General features: G+C 39.5%; 1 protein-coding gene across 2 annotated transcripts; it reads right to left on the minus strand.

Annotated features, from left to right (window-relative positions):
• Nucleotides 1–5,269: 5,269 nt before the first annotated feature.
• Nucleotides 5,270–18,004, minus strand: eif2d (eukaryotic translation initiation factor 2D). Of its 2 annotated transcripts, none has more exons than XM_034590966.1 (15): nt 17,701–18,004; nt 16,298–16,488; nt 16,124–16,207; nt 15,939–16,029; nt 15,752–15,859; nt 14,376–14,653; nt 13,957–14,074; nt 13,377–13,422; nt 13,175–13,281; nt 12,913–13,071; nt 10,271–10,360; nt 8,602–8,697; nt 7,383–7,503; nt 5,541–5,715; nt 5,270–5,448 (listed from the first exon to the last, which is right to left on the minus strand). In XM_034590966.1, exons 1-15 carry the CDS (start codon nt 17,754–17,756, stop codon nt 5,378–5,380), a joined length of 1,791 nt encoding a protein of 596 aa, XP_034446857.1. In that variant the 5' UTR covers nt 17,757–18,004; the 3' UTR covers nt 5,270–5,377. The 2 variants fall into 2 exon arrangements, with proteins under 2 accessions (XP_034446857.1, XP_034446856.1); XM_034590965.1 differs by having other exon boundaries at nt 8,602–8,733; nt 17,701–17,916.
• Nucleotides 18,005–22,331: the final 4,327 nt, after the last annotated feature.

A 22,331-nucleotide genomic window follows, 5' to 3' on the forward strand; every position in this document is an offset into this window, starting at 1 on the left:
AATGACGGCTTATTATTTGCACCTTTATATTTTCTTATACATCACCACTTTGCATATATATGGTACATATTATACTTCCGTGTCTTCTTGTGTTCACTATTCCTGGTTTTAGTCACGTTTTGTGGTTTTTTTTGGTCCCGTTTGAAATCTGCCTCCTGTGAATTTCTGCCTTGAGGTTTTCATTGTTGTGCTGGAATTCGTGCTGGAATTTATATTTAGACACTCGATCGTCCGGGAAGACAACTGACATTTAGAATTGTTTGACCCTAGTTGGTTGTTTGTTGGTAAAAAAAGAAAAAAGATCTGCATTGTTTCATGACAAGCTACAAAGACCTGACAGTGGTGCTACAACAATTTCATCTGCAAAAGGTAATAATTTAATGTATATGTTTATTTTAAAGAAGGATACTGGTTTATTTGTGATATGATTTTTTTTGTCATTTCTATGAGCCACATTAGTTCTGCTGGTGGATTATCAGACACTATTAAAAAAAGACAGATGTGGCAGATTAATATTTTCTGTAACTATATCTAAAGCAGTTTGCTCTCCTCATCCTCTCAGCTGTAAACTGGTCTGGCAGTGACGACCTCAGTGAAGCACAAGAAGCATTGCCACACGCTGGTTACGCAATCGGGTCAAGTCTAAATTGAAACTGATGCAAGTGGGTAAAAAAAGCCCATAAAAACCTAATCTCGTGTTTAACATGCAACAGTCAATTCAAAATAAGAGCTTCTTTATTTAAAGGGATATTTAGTCTTCTTCAGGGGTTTTTAATGAATGTCGAGTGGCTTTCAATTACAGGAGGCAAATGGTGAGCCAATTAAACAAATTTCCACGTAATTGAAATCACTTAAAGTTGATTTTATAGGCTGCAAAATAATGTGTGCGAGCGCATGTGAATCAGGAATGGACTGCAGGCTTTACTGTAACAGAAAAGGTGAACGAGAGATAATCTTCCACAACAAAATGACGCCATAAACACCAACATCCCTCACTAACAGCTCGGCGAGTGCCAGATACAGATTTCAGAAATGTTTATAAACATCTTTCCTAATGACTGGCTTACAGTCTTACGCAACCTCCGCACCACACTGTAATCACAGTCATATTTTTGTGCAGTGTTGCTGTCACGGTATCAGAAAACTAAGATGCGTCCTCAGTGGGTGACTGCGGGGAGGAGCCGGGACCCCCCCGCTGACGGAGCCAGATCGCTGTGGGCAGCCTGGGAAGGAGCCAGTAAATGTGAATTATAAGATGACCCTCCGTGCAGCCACAGACATGAAATCCAGATGAGCCGTCAAATTCTTCCGAGAGCTCATCATGGAAACCTGGTTTCCATGGCAACAGGGCATCAAGTCTAACATTAGCACCCAGAACACATGTCTGAAGGTGTGTTTGCTCTCTGTTCCTTCCGTACTTTTAAATTTTTGTCCTGTTGCCTCACACACATACTCTCTGCTGTGAAACCCTCAACTATGAAACAATCAAAAGCCTGTATTATTTCATAGGAATAGAAAGAACCGCAAAAAATATGCATAACATCTACAAAGTCATGCAAAAATCTTCTCCGAAAGTTGCGAAACAGCCGCAAAGGCGTGCGAAACGTCTGAGAAAGAGATGCAAGAGACACAAAGGAATGTGAATGACACCGATGTGTTGTTTGTGGTTGATGTGTGTCCCTGCAGTCTCTGTGTCTTAGGGGGTCAGGGGCCTCTTACATGTGCTCATGGACCATTGCAGCATAAACTGTCTGTGAGTCTTGTGACATCACAAGGTATCATAGGGATCCCCCATAAGTAAATCCCAACTCAATGGGACAGTCAGAGCTGTTGGCTCATTTTATGCCAAGTGACTTAACCATCTTAGGAATAAAATAGTAATTAAACTGATAAATTGCGTTAATATTGGTTCTTAGGTTGATATAAGACATAAGATGCCTCAATGGACATAAATCCTTCCCTCAGCCAAACACCATCACCTCGCTCACATGGAGGATGAACTGCATTCTCTACATGTCCAGCGATTCTATCTGACGGCCATTTCCGTGGCTGTCCCCCTTGTTCTAATCTTCATTGCTGTTTTTGAACCTTCTGTTGAGTATAACCAGCAGGGGCAGTTTGGGAGTTATGGGCCACGGTGCATCCTGAGGGACACTTTTAACTACAGCAGCTATAACACCTCGACATGGCTGGTGCTTGAGTTTACAGTTGACGCCATCCTCACATGGACAGATCTAAAATCTCCCACTCAGATGTGGTCATTGACTATTACAGCCGCCTTCCAATGCAGTCACCTTTCTGCCATTCCTAATTACTGGTCTGACGCAATGTGAACAACCAGACCAGGTGTGTTTACAATCCTCACACTTAATGGGCTGACTATATGCCTGTGCTCCACCAGCAATCAGGTTCTAGTAACTGCAGAGTTATTGGTCAACAAAGTAGGGGCCCTGCTGTGCTCCAGGAAGAGGAAATCTGTGCTGCTACTAGAGAATGTTTCCATGAGTCTCGTGCTCTTGTCTGTGACCTGACTCACATGTACACTTATGATCGTAGTGATTACAATCTTTAGATCAAAATAGCAGCAGACAGTGGCACAGTGTTGAGCCTGAGGCAGCTGCTAACATGTACCTGAATGTCTGCATCCAACCCCAGTTTTGCGAAATTTTTTTTGCTAAATTTGTGTTGTTCCTTTACGAATTTTGCACAGGTTCACTCTCTTGGTGTCGGAGAGAAGAGCCAATTATTTCATTCCAGTCAGAACCAGTTGATGACTTTGTGACATTCACTACTAAACATCTAAAAGCCTGTTCACTTTTTGCAAAATTAATGTACATCGCTCTCACTTAAATTTTCCTAACCTGACTTTTTATGTGAAGACAAAATATGCCCACATTTAAACTTGAGGAACAAGGGTTATAAAGACTTAGACATTTATAGGCTGATACATTGATTTAGGACCAAAACTGACAATAACTGACTAACCCTTCAGGGCCGTAAGCATTTACCCAGAAACTAATTTAAAATTGGAAGAGATACAAGAAGAGAACTAGAATAAACCCCAACAAACCCCTAACTAAATGATGGTAAATATGTTGAATCTTGAAATGTTAAAAAGGGAAGAAAAAATTAAAATAGTGGATCCATACACAAACACTTTAAGGGGTTCTTGCTTTCGTCATGCCCCACATTAATATTTGTTTCCACTCAGATCTTCTCTCATGTGGTAACATGAAAGAGGATCTGAGTGGAGACAAATAAAGTAGATACAGTTCAGAACTTGACCTGAAAGCACAGGCTAAAGATTAAAGCGACAAAAACTGAAGTGAGGGGACATTCATCCACTCAGTCCCTGAAGAACTATATATAAATTTCATATTGGAAAAAATTGCCTCTTCTACCACCACAGAAACATCCTCACAAACACTTCAAACATGATAAAGACTTTGAAAGCAAATTTGCAGATGGAAAACTACATCGCTCGCCACAACATAGCTGAGGCTGTATAATTGCAGTTTTACTTAAAAGTTGAGTCAATCACTTAGAAAAACAGAGCAAAAACCTGACAAAACCCCCCCCCAAATCAAGTGAGGATTGAGAACAAATTCTGTGAGGAGCATGAAAGAATTTACCACAGGAGAATTATAAAATGGCCTTTGTTGTGGTGGAACGCTGGAGTTTTGAAGTCTTAAGGAACAACGCACAAAATACTGGCAAGCTTTGTTTCGTTTCTTTTATTGTATCCATATTTCTTTGCGTTTACTTTTGTTCTTTTCACACATAAAAACTAAATATTCTTAAATGTGCTGGTTAATTTGTTGACTTGGAACCATGAATGCGGGGTGTCAGTTCCCCCCTGACTTCACTGGTGGTGAACAAGACCTGAAAGTTGCTGGGTGGGAGCCCTTTCCCCCGACCTTGTGACCTAATCACCAACACAGTGGAGCTCTTGTACCAGGGCTAAGACCCTTAACTGCTCGGCTTCCTGCTGCGAACATGGACAAACAGGTTAACAGTCGCAGCACCGAGGCACCACACTGGGTCTCGGGGCTAAAGCACAGACCATGACCCTCTGTTTCCCTGCTGGGCAACTTTGATGTCTTTCATTTCATTGCTCTCTCCACAAGTGTTAAAAAGAGGCCTGAAAAGCCCCCCCAACATTCTTTAAAAAAATGCTGTATGTTGATTCATTATTTTTTATATTGAATAAATTAATATGGAATTATGGAAATATTTAAAATTGATTAAATATTGTGAATTTCCTTTTCTTTTTATTTAACTTATCTGTGCTGATGAAACTTGTTTATTCATATTTGAGACCATCCTCTCAAATAGGGGTGGAAATAACTCACGATACAGTATCACAGCTCACGATAACAATATCACGATACAGCGATACAAATATAAATGATTCTAAACATGATTGATATATTGCAAGACAATCATATAACGATACCTCACGCTATCTGTCTAACTGAAGAATACCGAATGCCCTTTGAGAGGTAAAGTGAAGGATTTGCATTCCGGTGATAAACACCACTGTGAGAAGTCATGAAGTAGTAACGCTGGTCAAAGTCAAATTGACGGGGGAATCTGTTTATCACGCCATATTTTGTAGAATAAAATATCATTATTTGGCTCCAGCATATCGATAATCAGATCTCACGAGTCAGGACGACGACATATTGCCGCGTCAATATTTTGTCCCACCCCTCCTCTCATATGTATTTATAACTGAAAATACAAAACTGTGTTTGGCACAGCAGAATAAATGTTTCACATAGAGTTCCAATATATTTATTAAATTATGGTGGTTTGTTTTTCATCACTCCTCTGCTTATGATTGGTTCGTCTTTTCCAATGATCCGCTTGTTGTTATCTCATTGGCCATTGCTTGTTATTGGTCATCATTACTTATTTTAGTCTCATCTGACTTGTATTAGTTGTTATTTTTGCCTTTAATTAGTTTAGTTGTTATTACTTCAGTGTAGTTTACAGTGGTTTGTACTGTCTGTACTGAGAAGAACTGGATTCACTTTGGGATTAATAAATGATATTATCTAATAATATCTACGATATCAGTGTTTGATAGTTTAACAGATTAATAGTTTGAACATGTAAATCTAAGAGTGTTTTCTCCTCATGTTCTCTCTCACCATCAGAGATGTACCTTCTTACCGGGACACAGTATTGATCTGGTTTAGTTAAACTGTCACTTTACTCTGAAATCCTCTGGGAGCCAAATTAATAACTATGAAACAGTAACAACTTCATTTACCAACCTCAAGAAGGCGACAGGTAATTTATTACATGAGTGACAGCAGCAGTTTGGTGTTGTTGTGGTTACATACAAACAGCTTTAAAGACAGTGGAGATGTTACTTCTTCTTGCCACCTTTCACAGCTTTGTCTAGTCCTTGGATGAACTTGCGAGGAATTTGATAGTGATCTGGAATTGGAATATTAGATTAGACAAACTGAAGCAATTAAAACAAAAACAATCAAGTGTTTAAGTTAATTAAGTATAATTAAGTTTCAAACCTAAGAGCAAACTGCCAACTTTGTGAATCTGGTTGCCTTGGATCTGGACGAGGACTTTATCTTTGGCCCCGGGAATGGGCTGTAAGACGGAGCTGGCCTGGACTCTGCGCTGCAAAGCGGTGGCCACAGCTGCAGGATCCAACTGGTACACTTCCAGGTTCTTTATTAGAGTCACCTAGAGATGGCATGTGAGAACAATTACAGCTAGAACAACAAATAAGCCACAGAGAACTGACCAATCAGCTTGTCATAGTCATTTTACCCCAACATACCTAGAACCTCCTACTTCATGATGTGGAGTTTCCAAATTAGTTAAATTAGTGAGACCTTGCCAAATCTGAGTTTTTCGCCCCTCAGAGCTAAATGTGATCATCTTTTTGATTCTCTGTCTGTTCTCTAAGCTTCAGCAATTGCTTGTTTTTCACTGGATTAGGTTGAACTTCCAAGAAACTCCTATTCTTGTAAATAGTTGTTGCTGTTAGTTTCCGGCAAATTCAATCCCATCCTTTTCATTCATAGCTTATTTTTAGACGACAAAATCTCTGGACAAAGACTGAAAACAAACCCTTCAAGTCTATGTATGAGCACTTTTTTCAGAGTTCAGCAAACTGCTCTTAAGGTTTTATCCAACTGATTTTGACAATTAGAGCTGGAAAGAAGAAAACAAATAAACAATTGCCAATGTAGCTGCCTGAGCAACTGTTCCACTGTTGTGAGACGCTAATAGATAAAGTTACACCACTGCCTTTACAAGTTGGCTTTAAAGTAAAGTAACGTTAATCAGAATCTTGCATTGCCTCAATTTAGTGATGCAGTGTTAAGATGTCTCTTGGGTTCTGTTCCCTTCCAAGTGTCTTGTAAGGGCTTCTCTTCCGGAAATAAACACGCTTACTTTCTCTCTTGGCGGCATTTTATTCGAAATGTCAAACCTTTTTGTAGACATCATGTTCTTTACCATTTACTGTGCGTTATCCCATCTCCGAGATTACATTATCATCAAGCGTTTCCATTCATAAAATAAAGGACTAAGCAAGTTCACTGGTCAAGGTTTGACGCTTTGCTATATTATGAGTTTAATATCTGAGCTGTAGAAGTGGCGTCTCAAGATTCCAAGGAGTTTTTGGAAACATGGTGACAATGGGTGTCACTGACTTTTTTTGCATTGAGATGTGTGGATTTCAGTTGATCATCCACAACTACGTCCTCAGTAAGTATGTGGAAACAGTTCTATGCTGTCAGGTATTCTGCTGTGGCTGGTGGCAAAGTGGTGCCACTCAGCTGTCAAGCTAAAGTCTTCAAGGTAAATGTCGAATGGATTTAATAAAAGGTTTTAAATTGGGGGAAAGGTTTTTAATTCTCAGTGAGTCAGTCAATAAGCAACAAGAAGCTGCAGTGCAGAAATGATGATAAACAGTATTTCAGATTTCTGTAGGCATGACAATGTCAGTCTGTCACACATAACAGATTTTACTCAACAACTATTGGATGGATTGACTAGAAATCTCTAACAGACGTTCATTGTCCCCAGAGGTTGAACCCTAATGATTTTGGTGACCCCCCTGACCTTTGAAGGTTGACCTGAAATATCTCTGCAACAATCCGATGGACAGACATTCATGTCCCCTAAATGATCAATTGTAATAACTTTGGGAATCCCTTAACTTTTCATCTGACGTCATCATCAGGTCAACTGACATTCCCAGCAGCCTAAACATCAGCACGGCAATATGGTCACTATGAGAATGTTAGAATACTACAGTTAGCATGGCAGTGTAGTGTAAACTATCAAATAGAAAATGACGAAAAATAAATGAATGTTAAATAAATATCTCAAATTGTCACCTTCTTATTGGAGCCTCGAGATGCCACGGAGATGTCTATGGGCTCAATGTGGCCCTTCTTTACAATGGCCCTTTGTCCAGGAAACACAACCTCATAGCACTCCTGCATTCTTCCCATCGTCCTGTGAAAATGAGATTTGATTTTTTAATCAGCACCAAATGGGGCAGGGTCCACACTGCAGGCCCTGTTTTTTCATATTGAGATTGCCTTTGATAATGGCCATTATTAAAACCAGTCATCCAAATACTAACCAGAAAGCAACCGCAAGATTTTGGTTTACTGTCGTTTGAACGGGGGGACGGGGGTCAGTTTTACGTAATGTTGCTGTCAATATGACAATGAACAGATCTTTTCCATTGCTGTGGTCGTGTGAGTCACTTGTGAAAATCAGGCGAGATGCCAAAAATTGGGACGAAGCGTGTTTAATGTCTCACTGACACAAGTCTGTGTAGGAGCTCTAACCTGATAACATGGGCACAGAAATGAAAACCTTAGATGTTCTGCGACCCAAACCCTAAGATTGCTAGCAAGTATGGTCCCGGTTACACTATAAAACAATAGCCAACTACTTAGGCTATAGTTTCAAACTCCATATATGCACACTGCCTTTGCCTGAGTGAGGCGGTTGTCAGGTACCCAAGAAAACTAATATCTGAACCCCAAAATTTCAGGAAAGTTTGTGAAAAACTCATTTAAATGTTAGCTGAATTTCATATTTCTTTCATCCACATTCAGAAAGTGTGAGGCGATATGGTTTGCACTGCAACTGTTTAAAGGAGATGATTACTGAGCATTGGAGTAACTAGGACTTCCATGAAAACAGCTTAACTAGATCACATAATCTAAATATGAGGCTTTCCTCACTTTGCTCTCTTGTCTTTGTTACAAACAATCTGTGCTGGCTGAGCAAATCTCAGGTCTCATGTCTCCATGTATGTTCATGGCCCATAATGTGTTTTCACTTATACAGATGGGGTGCTTCAGAATCAGCAGCTCCTCCAGTGCAGCTGCAGATCTGGAGTAAAGGTGGCCTTAAGGAGATTGTTTTACCTCATGCTTATCTCACAGTGATGTTACTGACTGCCTCCACCTGCCCCCCTTCAAAGTTTATTAGCATGCAGACTCAAGTTGGTATAATGGATGATGGTATTGGCAAAAAAAATATTGTATCATACATGGTCTATTGAAAAGTCATATAAGAAATAAAATAAGTATTAACCTGCTAAAAAGGTCATCCCACTTGAGAGACTCTACCTCATGGTACTCGGATTTCTCCAGCAGGCAGTCACACAGAGTCGGGTTTATGGTCACGTAACTGTAAGAGGGGAGAAGAGGATTGAAGCTATTTGTTCTGAAAAAACAAAACAAAAAACACACAAAACACAGCATACAGTTGATGGATGGCACTCAAAAGGAAACATGCTGCCCTGTTAAGCTTTGCCAGGTCCATGACATTTGTTATTTAATTTCCCCCACCATTTATCATCAAATCGTTTCACATTAGATGATGCATAGACTTTTATCATCTAAAAAGGACACATGAGATTAAGAGTAGGAAGGAAGCGCTAGACGGCTCAGGCTCATCTGACTGGAGCTCTTTACTGAATTTGTACAATAGTAAAATAGGACAAAAGATGCCTTAAAGGGATCTTAATGCAGCAGTAACTAGGAGGAAGAGAACAGCGGACATTAAGGCTAAAAACATGGTGTAAATGATGTAATTGTGAGTCGAATTTGGATGTTGGGGCTTCACCCACCCCTCCATCGGCATAGAGGTGGGTAGAGGTTTTGGAAGTTATGGAAGTTTTCTGGGAGCTGGTGAAAGGAGAACTCAGACAGGAGCTGATGTCTTATGCAGAAGAATTTAATTTAGACTTGATGCGTCAAGGAGACCAGAAGGTGCAACAATATACAAACGTCCAACAGAGTAACACGAGCAATTGTCACCCCCGAGTCTGAAGATGTCTCCCACAGCCTCCAAGTATATCTCCCTCTACTTCACCCATTCCAACAGCACATCCATGAATTGCTAGGATTGCCGTCACTCTCTATGTCACATGTAGGTGTTGGCATTCTATTGGATAGTTAAGCCTAAAGTATGCGTAACTAAATCACATTGTGTCCTTAAGTCTTGCCACTGGTGAAATACGTATAAGAGTTAGAGTTGGTGCCTCTCTCTCTGGGGGATCTGAATTAGATATGAAAGCCCCTAAACGTAGACACTACAATGTACTGTTGGTTGGCCCTTTATCCATAACCTGACCTTGGGCATTACTTGGAGAGATAATATCTAGTGGCATATACAGTTATGTGTGAGGATGGTCAAAAATTCCTCAACAGTTAGATAATGAGTGACTTTAGATTTAATTGTATCTTATCAGCTCTGTGGCTTCATTGCAGTCTGACAAACACAATCAGTGTTTATATATATTCATGTGATCCTGATGAAGACCTATAGCTGATATGCGTTGGTCCTGCACAGTCGAGTTATAAATTCCTATAGTTTCGTCTGGAGACTGGGTGCCTTTATTCAGTTTTTTCCACGGCTGTCTACATTATTTAAGAAAAACTTGTTGTCTGCCCCATCTCAGAGTCACATGTAAGCATTTTAGCCAGTTATAACATCATCACATGGCCCAGGGTCAGCCCTGCCCTTTCACCACTGCATCCAGTCATGGAAAAACTGTCAGGGTGGTTATATTTAGAGCGTTGTTCGATTACGCTGAAAATGGAGTCTGTCAGCTGATAGACACAAAGAGTTTGATTACGAGATGGCAAACCATTAAATCATTGTTAAAACACCCTCATGGGCAAATAAGAGATACAACTAAAGCATGAGCTCTACCAAACTGTCATACTGTTGTTTTCAGACACAAGAATCTACTCACTTTTGATTGATTTCATCCACCAGTTCATTCTTCTTCACGTACTCTGTGATAAACTCTCTCACTTCAGCCGGCTGCAGAATTGTTCCTTTCCTATTGGGAATGGGTACAAAGAATAAATATGAGGAAGCTGTCAAGATATTTTCAGCTCAAGATTTTAAAATATTTTTGTAAAGCAACTGAATTCAACACCAACTCAAAAGCAAAGGCATAATTGGGTATGATAGTTTATATTTATCAGTGCCGTTTCACTCAACATACAGTTTGTTGCATGAGGTCCTTTGAGCTTTGACTGACATCTGATCAGTTCATCTTTGAGTCCAAATGACAACTGGTCAAAATTTGAAGAAATCCTCTTCAGGCACACTTAGGATATTATGTTCAAAAACCAAAAACATGTTTAAGGAGGCCACCAGGACCTTGACTTCTGACCCCCCAAATCTAATCCATGAGTCTAAGTCAACATTTGTGCAAAGTTTGAAAGGTTTTTGTGTTGGGGTGAAAACATGTTAATGAGGTAAAAAGGGTTTTCCGAGCTCACTGTGACCTTGACCTTCGATCTTCAACCACCAAAATCGAAAAAGGTTCATCTCTATTCATATATTGTCACGGTGTTCGTGATGTGTTTCAAGACGTTAACTTCACAAGACCAAACATCTGTATCGTTAGGTTATAGTGAGCTTTGACTTTTTCTAATGAGGTCTTTCTTGAGTCAAAATGAAAGTTGAAAGCAAATTGGAAGAAGAATAACCTCAAAAACGTAATACCTGGGGCCACTGGCTGTCACCATGGAAAAACACACAAGATTAAAAAAGTTAAAAAGTAATTTAAAGATCTTTCTTTAGATATGTTTTAAGATATATTCAAATTAAACAACCGTGATGTTCATATTGGACCACGACTGGCTCCAAACTAATTGTGATTTGGAACATCATGTTCATATACAGAGTATAAATTCACATTTAAAGTAAAGAAATGTTCTGCCCTCAACAGATGAACTTGCAAACAAACTGTGCACATACATCATGTTTCTGCACATATTACTGAGTAAAAAGGAACTAATAGAATAAGCAGCAAATTAACTGCGCAGTCATATTTAGTTAGGTTTAGGTACTAAGACTTAGAAACCTTAATGCCCATTAGTGGATATCACAGATTGCAACCAATCTGTTGCCAGTTTAGAGACTTTCTATTCTTGGCTTTGGAATTTTTATCAACTCGTCTTGCAAATCGAGTTCTGATTTGTTTGGGCTGTCTTGCAGACACAGTGTGTTTAGGTCTACCGGACGATTCAACGTGATGTTCAACATTTACATTCCATCAACCATGAAGCATAAAAAAGGCTTTATAAGATTTTGTTACATACACATCGATTCAGTTAATGATATTTTTTTGAACAATACCAATTTTGCTTGTATATGAAATAAGTTCTCAGAAAAATAAAGTTGAAAACTGTGCTAGGAAACCTCAAACTTGGTGCATTATTAAAAATACTAAGGTAGGCCTGTTACAATAACACATTTTTTGTTGAATGACATATTGTCCCAGAAATTAATGCGATAAATAATATTAGTGTCCTTAATATGAGACCATTCTATACCACTGATATGATATTACAGCATAATCATGGAAGTACACCCTTTCAAAGAGCAATGAACTTTCAATGAAATTCTCAAGAATATTCAGTTTGACTTTTGAATTAGAATAAAAAATATTAAAATAGATAAATAAAACATAATTAAACACACACAACCAACACAATAAATTAAAATGGACTCTCTGGCTCTGTTAACAAAAATTGCTCTTGAATAAATATTGAACATTTGGCTCAAAATATATGTTACCAGCTCGGTAAACAGGTTGGTTATGATTAGTTGGGATGAGCTTTTAGGTTTGTGTTGTATTAGCTTGACGCAGCAGAGGAAATGTCCTCTGCTTAAATAGACGACCTAATAAGATGGGTGTGTATTATAGATGATTGTGGAGAGTGAGGTATGCCACATGAAGTACGTCACATGATTGGAGCAGCGCAGCTCGAGTTGGCTGCCTGAACGAGCTCGCAGGCGTCACTCCATATATGAAAAATGTAGTCTCATGACACTACAGCTGTCAGTAGTGCTGTAAAATGACTTGAAGGGAGCTCTGAGCGTGCAAACTTCCACCAAGGCTAACGCCCTTTCTCACCATGTTCAGAAAAAGTGAAAAAAATAAAAGATCGTGGATCCGCCCATTTATCCAGATCCATTCCAAAATTTGATGGGTTCCTCCTTAGGTCATGCCCCACCCCTCCATAAAATGTCATGGAAATCGGTGGTGTAGTTTTTGCGTAATCCTGCTGACAGGCAGACATATAAACAAACACTGACTGGCAGAGGGATGAAGTCAAAACACAGACTCCATGGTGGAGCTCCATATTAAATGACTAATATATATGGATATATATGTGTGAACAAAGACCAGATTTTGGACAAACTTTAGGATGAATAACTGTGTCTTGTGTCATGTGGATTTGTCTTAACCTCCTCACAGGAAGGTCACAGGTCGAGGTCAGCTACAGCCTCCTCGAGCTTTTAGAATTCAGTGTCTTGTGCAATAAAACTTGACACTGCTATATCCCTTTCACACCCGCACAGACAGACACACACCTCTTGTTTACATCCAGAAAGAGAGGCTCCAGCCGAGCAGACACAGAGTACAGGATTGTAATCTCAGGAGGATGGTACGGAGTTTCTCCTTCCACTTCATGCTGCGCTGGAGCCGCTTCACCATCATCTGTCTCCACGGGGACCCTGAAGAAACGCAGCCTAACACAAGAGGCAAAGCACAGGCCTGCTCAATCTGAATGTGAGAGGTGGTGAGTTTGAATCTGAACCAAAAATGTCAAAGCTGAGGCAAGACTCGACTCACTCTGGATTTTTCCAGTCCACCTCCACAATGCTCTCCACGCCCTTAGTCAGTTCTTTCACTCGCACAAGTTTGTGCTGCTGCTGCATGGCCTGAAGAAACTTGGACAACTGTGGGAAGAAACAATGAAAAGATGCTTTCTGAAGAAGGGATAAATTAATCTCTATATATATATAAATGTCACATTCTAGACATCTGAATATACCTTTTTATAGCTGGATTTCTTGATATCAAGTGGTTTTCCTTTTGGGCTGAAAAAATACAAGATATTTTAGGATTTTAAAATTGTATTCCTCCTTAACACTTGTTATTGACGATAATATGCCATTATTTAGATAACATAACATTGGCTAGATTGGGCTACCATGTTTCCCCTCTGTCAACAACATTGTGCTGTTTAAAGGGGTCTGGATGTGCTGAATCTGAATCTGAATGTTAACACTGGACATTTTGGGATGACTCATGGTGTTTCTCAGTATAATTTAAATACCTGTAATTTCAAATTTCAAATAGAAAAGCCAAACATTATATGATGTTGTTGTTTTAAGGGTCAGGATATAAAAGTTAATAGAAGCCTTTATTTAAAAGATTATTATACTTGCTTTAGCACCATCTTAAAGAGCACACACTCGATATACTCGATATATACATACGATTTATTCAGTGTTGATATTCTGCATATCCAGAGCCTTTAAATCAACAGGTTTGTTGGGAGGTGTGTGTGGGGGGTGGGGGTGGGGGGTGCACAGTGGCACTTTCAAGCCCATGGCCTGTCTGTACTTTACCAGCAGGCGAACATGTGGTTGCGGAGAAATGAACTGGTCAGCAAAGGGAGGTCTGACTTCTTCACCTTGCTCTTCAGAGCATGCAGAAAACACTGCACCAGCAGGGCGTCCATTATCTCTGTGAAATCAGTGTATGATCTGGGTCAAATCCTTCTTCTCTATCAACAAGATCCAATTTTTCCACACCAGAAAATCCTATTCTCCAGTTGAATCAACAAAACAAAACCATATGGTCACATTTGGAGCCCTCAAGCCGGCCAACAACCACCTAGTGGTGAATGTGTGAAACTTTGATTTGAATCTGGGATAACGGGACTTTAGATGTTGTGTCAAGTGCTTAGAAACCAAAAACCACACCGTGAAACACTTTTAAATGGCATGATAATGAATGTGATGGGAGATGTGGCTGAATCTTTTACCTTGTGGCGTTCTCTGGTCATCGTCATTCTCCTCCTCTTCCTCATTACCCTTTTCACCCTTCTCTTCCTCCTGCTCAGCCAGGTTCAGCTCCTCGGTACCAGAGCAGATTTGATCTGTGACTGATTCGCCAGGATTCTCTTCCTCCTCCACACATTTCTCACCCTCCTCCTCTTCCTCCTCCTCTTCGTCCTCAGACGTACATTCTTCTCCGTTCTGCCCTTGCCCTTTGCTCTCTGTATCCGGTAAAGAAGGTGGACCTGACTTGTCTCCAGAAGCCCTAGAAAAGGATTTCAACAGACATCATGTGCAAAGTTTACTCCAATGTAGGGCTGCACAATCAATCCTGGAAATGTGATCATGATTTTGTCTTTTGCATTTAAGATCATATCAGTTTAGAGAAAGACTGAACATAATGAAAACTAATTCTCAATATTGATGTCAAACTATTTTGGTATTAATATAAAAGCAATATTCCAACTTTCTGGGAAAAATGCTTATGAGTGATGCGATACTGTTGGGGGATATAATCTGTGAAGGAATTTTACCTCCCTGGAGGGATTTTTGAATATTTTATCTCATTTATTTTGGCGCAGATCCAGACAAAGGGGTGAGATCCAGGATTTTTTTTTACAATTTCACAGTTTTCCCAGGGAATAATTCATGGAGCTTGACAAAAGAAAATCTTTCAAAAGGGACTTTTGACCGTTGGTGGTGATATGGCTCCACTGAGTGCCGATTTAGTTTCGACTGTATTCAGTTATTCAGGGAATGTCTGTCCACAGGTCACACAGGTCCTTCCCTACAAACAGACAGTTCACTGTCTCTGTCTGGGATAGCTGTGAAGATACTGATAAGAAAGACGACCATAACAAACATCCTGTGTCTCTGTATCTCATGGTCTCTCTTAGTGGGACAGAGGTACATGGGATCTACAACAAGAGTTAGGGAAAACCTGAGTTTGTGTTGAGGATTAAAGGCCTAACAGAATCTTCACAGGATTCCTTCCTGCTACTATTGCTAATCTCTTCTCCTCAGTAGAGTAGCATCAATAAATACATCTGGCCAAGATATCATCGTCTTCTGATATTTCTTCTAGCAGCTCACACACTGTCATGGATGTAGTCACATAAACAAATCAGTTACAAAATGAGGGGTGCATATAAAAGAAACATGCCTCCCACCCTAATTTTCTTTAGGACCACAAATGTTTTGAAAATACAAACCAAAGACCAATGATATGAAAGAAATCTACATGATGTTTGGAGCCATATCTCACAGAGAAAACTTAATAAATTAAATTCAATTAAATAAGAATATTTCCCAAAATGTCAAATGATTCTGGAAACGTTCAGTTTGGCAGATAGAAGCTACTCACCAGAGATTATCCATGTATGTGTGGATAACACACACTCCTCTTCCCTTCATACCCGAGCTGTACATATCTGCACTGGACAATGCAGCTGTGCCGACTGCAACAGGAGCTCTACAATCAACCAGGAGAACAGTGTCATACTTAACTTCTTTGAGGAACAACTGTTTACGAATCTTTTACTATAACTTACATATTGTTCACTGATGCGACAGCACAGCAGTCGCCCCGTTTGACATGTGGGAGTCCACTTGAAGGCACCACTACGCCTGGCAGCATGAGATCTTTGGGGAAACGCAGTATTTGTTACTTAAAGTCAATCAAACTGTGCAGCATCAAACATATGTTCAGCTCTTGATCTCAGAAAAAGAAGCATACCTGCTCCTCCAATCAACTTCTGAAGTACAGGAGACCATGTCTTGAACGTTGGCAGGAAAGCAGGGTAGCGCCAGAGAACATACACTGAAAAATATAACAGTTACAATATGATTATCAATGTAAGTCACTTTGTAGTAGCTCAGTCATGTCAGTGTAACTTAATAGCTTTGGCACCTGTAGGATAAAGTCGTTTCTCCACTTCGAAGAACAGTGGATTTTTGTGAAGGACATAAAGTGTCACAGCGTCTCCTTTATGTGCATAAACTTTCACTACATTTAATTCCTCTTTGTTGGGGACCAGCTCTGACAGCTCCTCAGCAGAGAGTGAAGGGAAGGATGCAGATATGTCGGCTTTCAGCTTCCGCCTAAAGACAGAGACAATAAAAACAAATCTCATTCAGTCACACTAGTAATGGCTCCTGCTCCTGTTGAAGAGTCTGTGAAGCAGCTGCCCAACTTCACTGAGACAGATCCATCATGTAACTACAGTCAGCAATGCGGAGTGATATTTTAGCCAAAACCTGTTATTCATCCTGCAGCAAAAACAATTAAGTAATCAATGAACTAATTTATCAAAAAAAATATTCGAAACGATTTTAATGATCAATCAATAGTTTGAATATTTGTTTTCAAGCAGAACAACTCAAATATTTAATTGCTCCAGGTTCTCAATTGTCAATTACATCAAGATTTTTTGTTCAATCAGTTGAGATCAATCATTATCATGATAAATGTCACATTAATGTTTCTTTTAAGATTAAAGACTGTTGTTTTTGCTCCCGGGTGAATGTTGTGATTTTAAAATCGTCTTGATGAACGCAGGACAAATCTTTATATAAACATGAGGTCGATCAGTATTATCTCCTCTCTGTGCTCCCACCATGCATTAGCATTATATCGACATACATTGGACTTATAACGCTGTTAATGAAAATCATTAATAGTGTTTTATTGCCCAGCCCTGTGTTACACAATATTAAAGGGATTCGTTTAGTCATAAAAAACATATTTAAAGTGAGAATATGCTGCATTTGGACAAATAATTGTAAATATATTCAACAGATTTATTAATAATAAAATACAAGAATTTGCTGCAGCAACAAGAAAAGAAAATTGGACATTTTCAAATGCAATTACAATGTAGGTGTTTCAGAAGATCATTCTGTGAGAAGCTATTGACCGATGTTGACTTTGTGGTGTTGATGTAGAAAAGTAAAAACACTGTATTTCATTAAAGCATGACCCAAATCCCCAAACTACAAAGATCAACAGTCCTGAGCTGAAGACACACTGACAAGGATCAAGTTTTTCAGTCCAGATGCTGAAATTTACAGGTAATTCAAAACAGTCAAACACAACTAGCCAACAAAACACACACACTCACTCACACACAGCTCAAATCACATGGGACCAACATGATGTTTAACATAAGCAGGTCTCTGGAAACGTCAGGTCTTATATGTCAGCAGCATTTTGATTTAAGGCAGTTTTCAATGAAACGACCACGAACAGAAACACGAGGGAATGAATGGTTGAGAGTAAGAAGTGAACGTGTATTAGTTCTGAGTCTCTGTCACCTGTCCGATCCTTTAATGACGGTGTTGGATTTGACTCGGAACGGTTTGGAAAACATCCTCTCATGAATTAAACATGTCCGCCTCTCTGATAACCTGTGATAACCTGTGATCCACGTGACCTGACACAACGCCTCTGGTCGGGAAACACTCACTGACACATTTCTAATTCTGACTGTTTACTAATCAGCGGCTCCTTGCTGAGGGAGACGGTCCGACGCCTATGTATGTCCGACGTGAAACTGCACCGCGGCAGCAAGACGCAACTTCCGTTCCGCAGAACGACTGAAGCACACAGATTATTGTCACCGTGACAAATGCACTGCTCGTCTTTTAAACAGGAAGGAAACGAGTTGTGATTTGCTGTTGCGTTTCCCTAATTGCTCTTGTGTTTATTATTCGTCGTTGTTATTTTTATTCGTCATTGTGTTTTCTCATCTGTCGTTGTGTTTTCTCACTTGTCATATATATATATTTTTTTTAATTTGTCGTGTTTTCTTATTTGTCATTGTTTTGTTTTTTTGACGTTGTCTTTTCTTATTTGTCATTGTTTTTTTGTCATTGTGTTTTCTAACTTGCCGTGGTGTTTTTTGTTAGCCGGTGTGATTTGCACCTCAGGGCCACCGTAACATTTACTCAAGTTCCTGTACTTGTTACTGTACTCCATTTATTTGATAGTTAACTCAAGACATTTACTTGCAAATCACAAGAAGAGCTTATAAAAAAGATGATGCTTGGATACAAATCAATCTGCACTGAAGTGATTAATCAATTCATTATTTTTATTGATGTAAAACTAATAAAAACTACTTTGATCATCATTTCAGTCATACTAAAAAAACAAACATTTAATGGTTCCAGCTTGAAGAAATATGAGGCTTTGCTGCTTTTCCTTATAATTATTTTAATAATGTTAGTTGTCATTGGTAATTTTTTAGTTTTAGTCTATTATCAAGATAAAGAAAGTGAAGATGTCACTTTGAACTCTATTTGTCTTAAATTGATGCATAACAATGATCTAATGATACCCCAGGGAGAATTTATACAGTGTAACAATCGTAGTTTTATTTGAGTACAGGCCCTGAATACTGCCTCCATCGCTGATCAAACATCAAGCATTTAAAACTGCCTCAAGAACATGGTTTGGATTTCCAAAAATTGCTTAACAGTGTCTAGAGGGTCAACCTCCCAGCATTTAAGTAAAAGCAGACACCTTTTTTTTTACACCAAGGTTAATATGCAGCAGGTTTAAATGAAAGCAAGAAGGTTAGAGTAAGTAGCCTATATAAATGTTCCTGGCATGTGTGCATTTGATCTTCTTGTTTAAATTGTGCACATTCATATGAAATGCATAATGTGTACAGTGTGTTGTAATGGTGAACTCTGAACTATAAACTCAATCGACTTGTTCTTCAACAGTATTCCTAACTGGAAAGATTTGAAAGATTTGAAAGAGAAGAAATCTGTATTTATGGATTTGGAGCTCAACCAATCATGTCAGATTTTCCAACAGTGGATCATGTCATGAGCATAAAACAGCCGCTCAGCTTTTTTGTTTTGTTTTGTACATTTGTTGCATAAACCTTGGTTAAACTTACACTGCTGCATTGATTTGAATGTTGCTGCCACATGCAGTGTGGGATGGCGTCATCTCTTGTAAATGATGGTCCAGTGGATTTCATGCGAAATGAGACAAGAAGTTTTGAAGAACTTTTCCATTGTGATGTGAGAATTTTCCTTCCAGCTCTCATGGTTTCCACTTATGTCTTTTCACCCAGTCAACAACTTTCCTGAACTTCTAAACCTAAGTCTGCACGCTCCTATATGTGGCTGGATTTTGACATAAAAAGGCAAATACACTATGAACATTGTAAAAGTTTTATGTTGTCTTCTCCGGATTATTAGCATCATGCACTGACAGCACTGGGTGTCTTTCCAAATGATATCAGAGATCACACATGTCTGGGGCACACTGTTGCGTGTTAAGTGATTTTTATTACTTTTAGTTTCAACATGATTGAAAAGTCAAATCCAGTAGTTTAGAATTATTTTTATTTTCTTTGTCTGACACTTCAATGTTTGGTATTTTTGCTTTAAAATGACCAAAATAGTCATTTGATTGCCAAAATATTGGCACATCTAGATTTCTCCATCTGTATATAGATTTTTGGGGTTGGACGACATTGTACATCTGCTCCATTCAGAACATTCCTTTCTATTATTTATGCTCCCCTCGCTCCATGTACATGTTCGTAATGTGAAAAAGATTTTCCTTAAAGCCTTTGAAACTCGGTTTTCATGATATTGTGCAGTAAACAGGATTTCAGTCGGGCTGCGGCTGATTAAAACCTCTGTGCATTAAGCTCGTCTGCATTTTGTCACATTCTCAAAGGCTGACAAAGAAATCAGCGGAAAAGCTCAGAACGTATCAAGCTGAGCTGAAAGTTAACAGATGGTCAGTCTCTTATCTTTAAATTTAGAAAATGTGCTTGTCATTGGCTGTTTCCTCTTTCCTCGTCTCAGGACAGTGTGCGTCCTCCTCTGAGTCTGAGTTTCAGCCAGTAGTTAGAAATAAATAAGTATACTGTATCACTCCGCTGCATTCCTCTGGAATTAATCAGCCACTCCTGAAGTGTGTGTGATGTGTATCCAGAGCAACTGTTCTGCTCCGTGCATCTGGAGTGGCGGCCGGTCATCAGAGTCAGAGCTGAGAGCTTCCAGAGTTCATCGAAGGGGACATGTGCTGAGGATGAAGTCACATTCATACACAGCAGAGGTTTGAATTCTGCTCCAGGCTCTGTAAACTATACATTGTCCAGCAGCCCTGGCCTTTGTTCACGTGTTTCCTTTGAAAGTGTCGACTGTAAAGTGCTCTGGATGGCAGTCTGGCATGACTCCAACCATAACCCCCCCGCCTTATCTCACAGATGATGTAACAACTGGGAAATACATTCATAATAACAGTAGAGTGCAAATTGCTGCCCAGGCCCAACAATCCTGTTAAATTCATCGCATCACTCTACTTTGTGAAAATCTGTAGTATTTGCATAACCTTGCTGACAAACAAACAAACCTATTAGAATGTCAATCAGAGGAGTGTCTACCTCCTCCAAGGCCCAACAGTCCCCTTAATTTCAAACAAGCTGCACCAAAGGAGAAATAACATCCTGTCACCATCTGTTTCGACTCTCTGTTGACATCATAGATTGTGACTCTTTGATTCAAGTTTATCTTTGTGATCGGATTCTCTATCAAGTCAAAGTCAATTTTATTCCATAGTCAATTCTGCTATGCACAGGACATAGACGGGATTGAAATGCTGTTTCTCTCTGATTCTAAGTGCAAACATATACTGTAGGTAGACAGAACATATATACGCAACATTAGAAGTACTGAAAACATAGTTCATAGTACAACATAGTCTGCAGTCAAAAGGCATGAGAGTAGTGCAAAGCGGAATAGTGAAAAATTACTTCATGGAAAGAAATGTAATGATGTTAAGATTTATCTGTAAACCAGATGTCATCTTCCCTTTGAATGTCCTGTTTCAGATTTATGTGAAAGAACATTATAATTGTATTATTTAAGTTGTGAGAAGCAAACTTACACAAAGACAAAAGTCAAATGATTGTAAATATTAATGTGAAAGTTTGCGTTGCAGGATCGCCATGTGATAAATCGATAAAATAGCAATGTGAGGATTGGGGTTATTGGGTTTATTCCTTAAACTGGGTGGTTGTGGCTCAGGTTAAAGAATGGATCTTCCATTAACCAGAATGTCAATGGTTTGAAACCCGGCTCCTCCTGTTACTATGCCAAATTGTCCTTGGGCATGATACTGAACCCTAAATTGCCCCAAGCAGCTTTAACTGCCTCATTTGGAATTGAAAAACCATCATGCTTTCTGTTGCTGTTATTTTTCTCTACCCACATCTCAGATGCTGCATCCAAAAGCCAGATGAGAGATGGAGATCCACAGGAGGGAATCACCTTGATCCCACATTGTCCCCATCAAAGATTTTTATTACTAAGAGAGGAAATGCCTTCTCATTGTGATTGAGTGGTGTGTTGGCAAAAAGTGCAGTCTTCAAAATGGATAGCGTGTGTGGACTTCCTTCCCTGGATCTTGTTTGAAAGGCTCTGGGGAGTTTTGGATTGGATTAGTCAGTATCAGTTGCATTGCGTGATGATGGGGCCACTTCCCTCTTAATGCACACCAACTGAGTATGGAGTTTCCAGCAGCGGAGGAATAAAAGAAATTCAAGCCATAAACCAAGGAACCAAGGAGTGCATGCTCAGGTTCGTCCTCGCAAATGAGATGTAATGTTTGGTGTGTCTATGATTAAGGTGCATTATCCACCGACTTGTGCCTCCACAAAGAGGGGGAGTCGACTGGGGAAGAATGATTATAATGATTACAATTTTGCTGCTACGCTGGCGGTCATAAATGTCAAGGCCCATGCTGAGGTCAATCCGCAGTATGATAATGGCTCTCCTCTGTCTGCAGGCGCCAGCACAAACACATGTTAACTTTCTCCACAGCTTGAACACTGTAATTGAGGAAAGTAGTGAGTACCTGGAGTGAGCAGGAACAGAGAGAGCAAAGAAAAACATGGGACGTGTAAGACGAATGA

Source organism: Hippoglossus hippoglossus, chromosome 7, assembly GCF_009819705.1.
Source record: "Hippoglossus hippoglossus isolate fHipHip1 chromosome 7, fHipHip1.pri, whole genome shotgun sequence".
Lineage (NCBI taxonomy): Eukaryota > Metazoa > Chordata > Actinopteri > Pleuronectiformes > Pleuronectidae > Hippoglossus > Hippoglossus hippoglossus.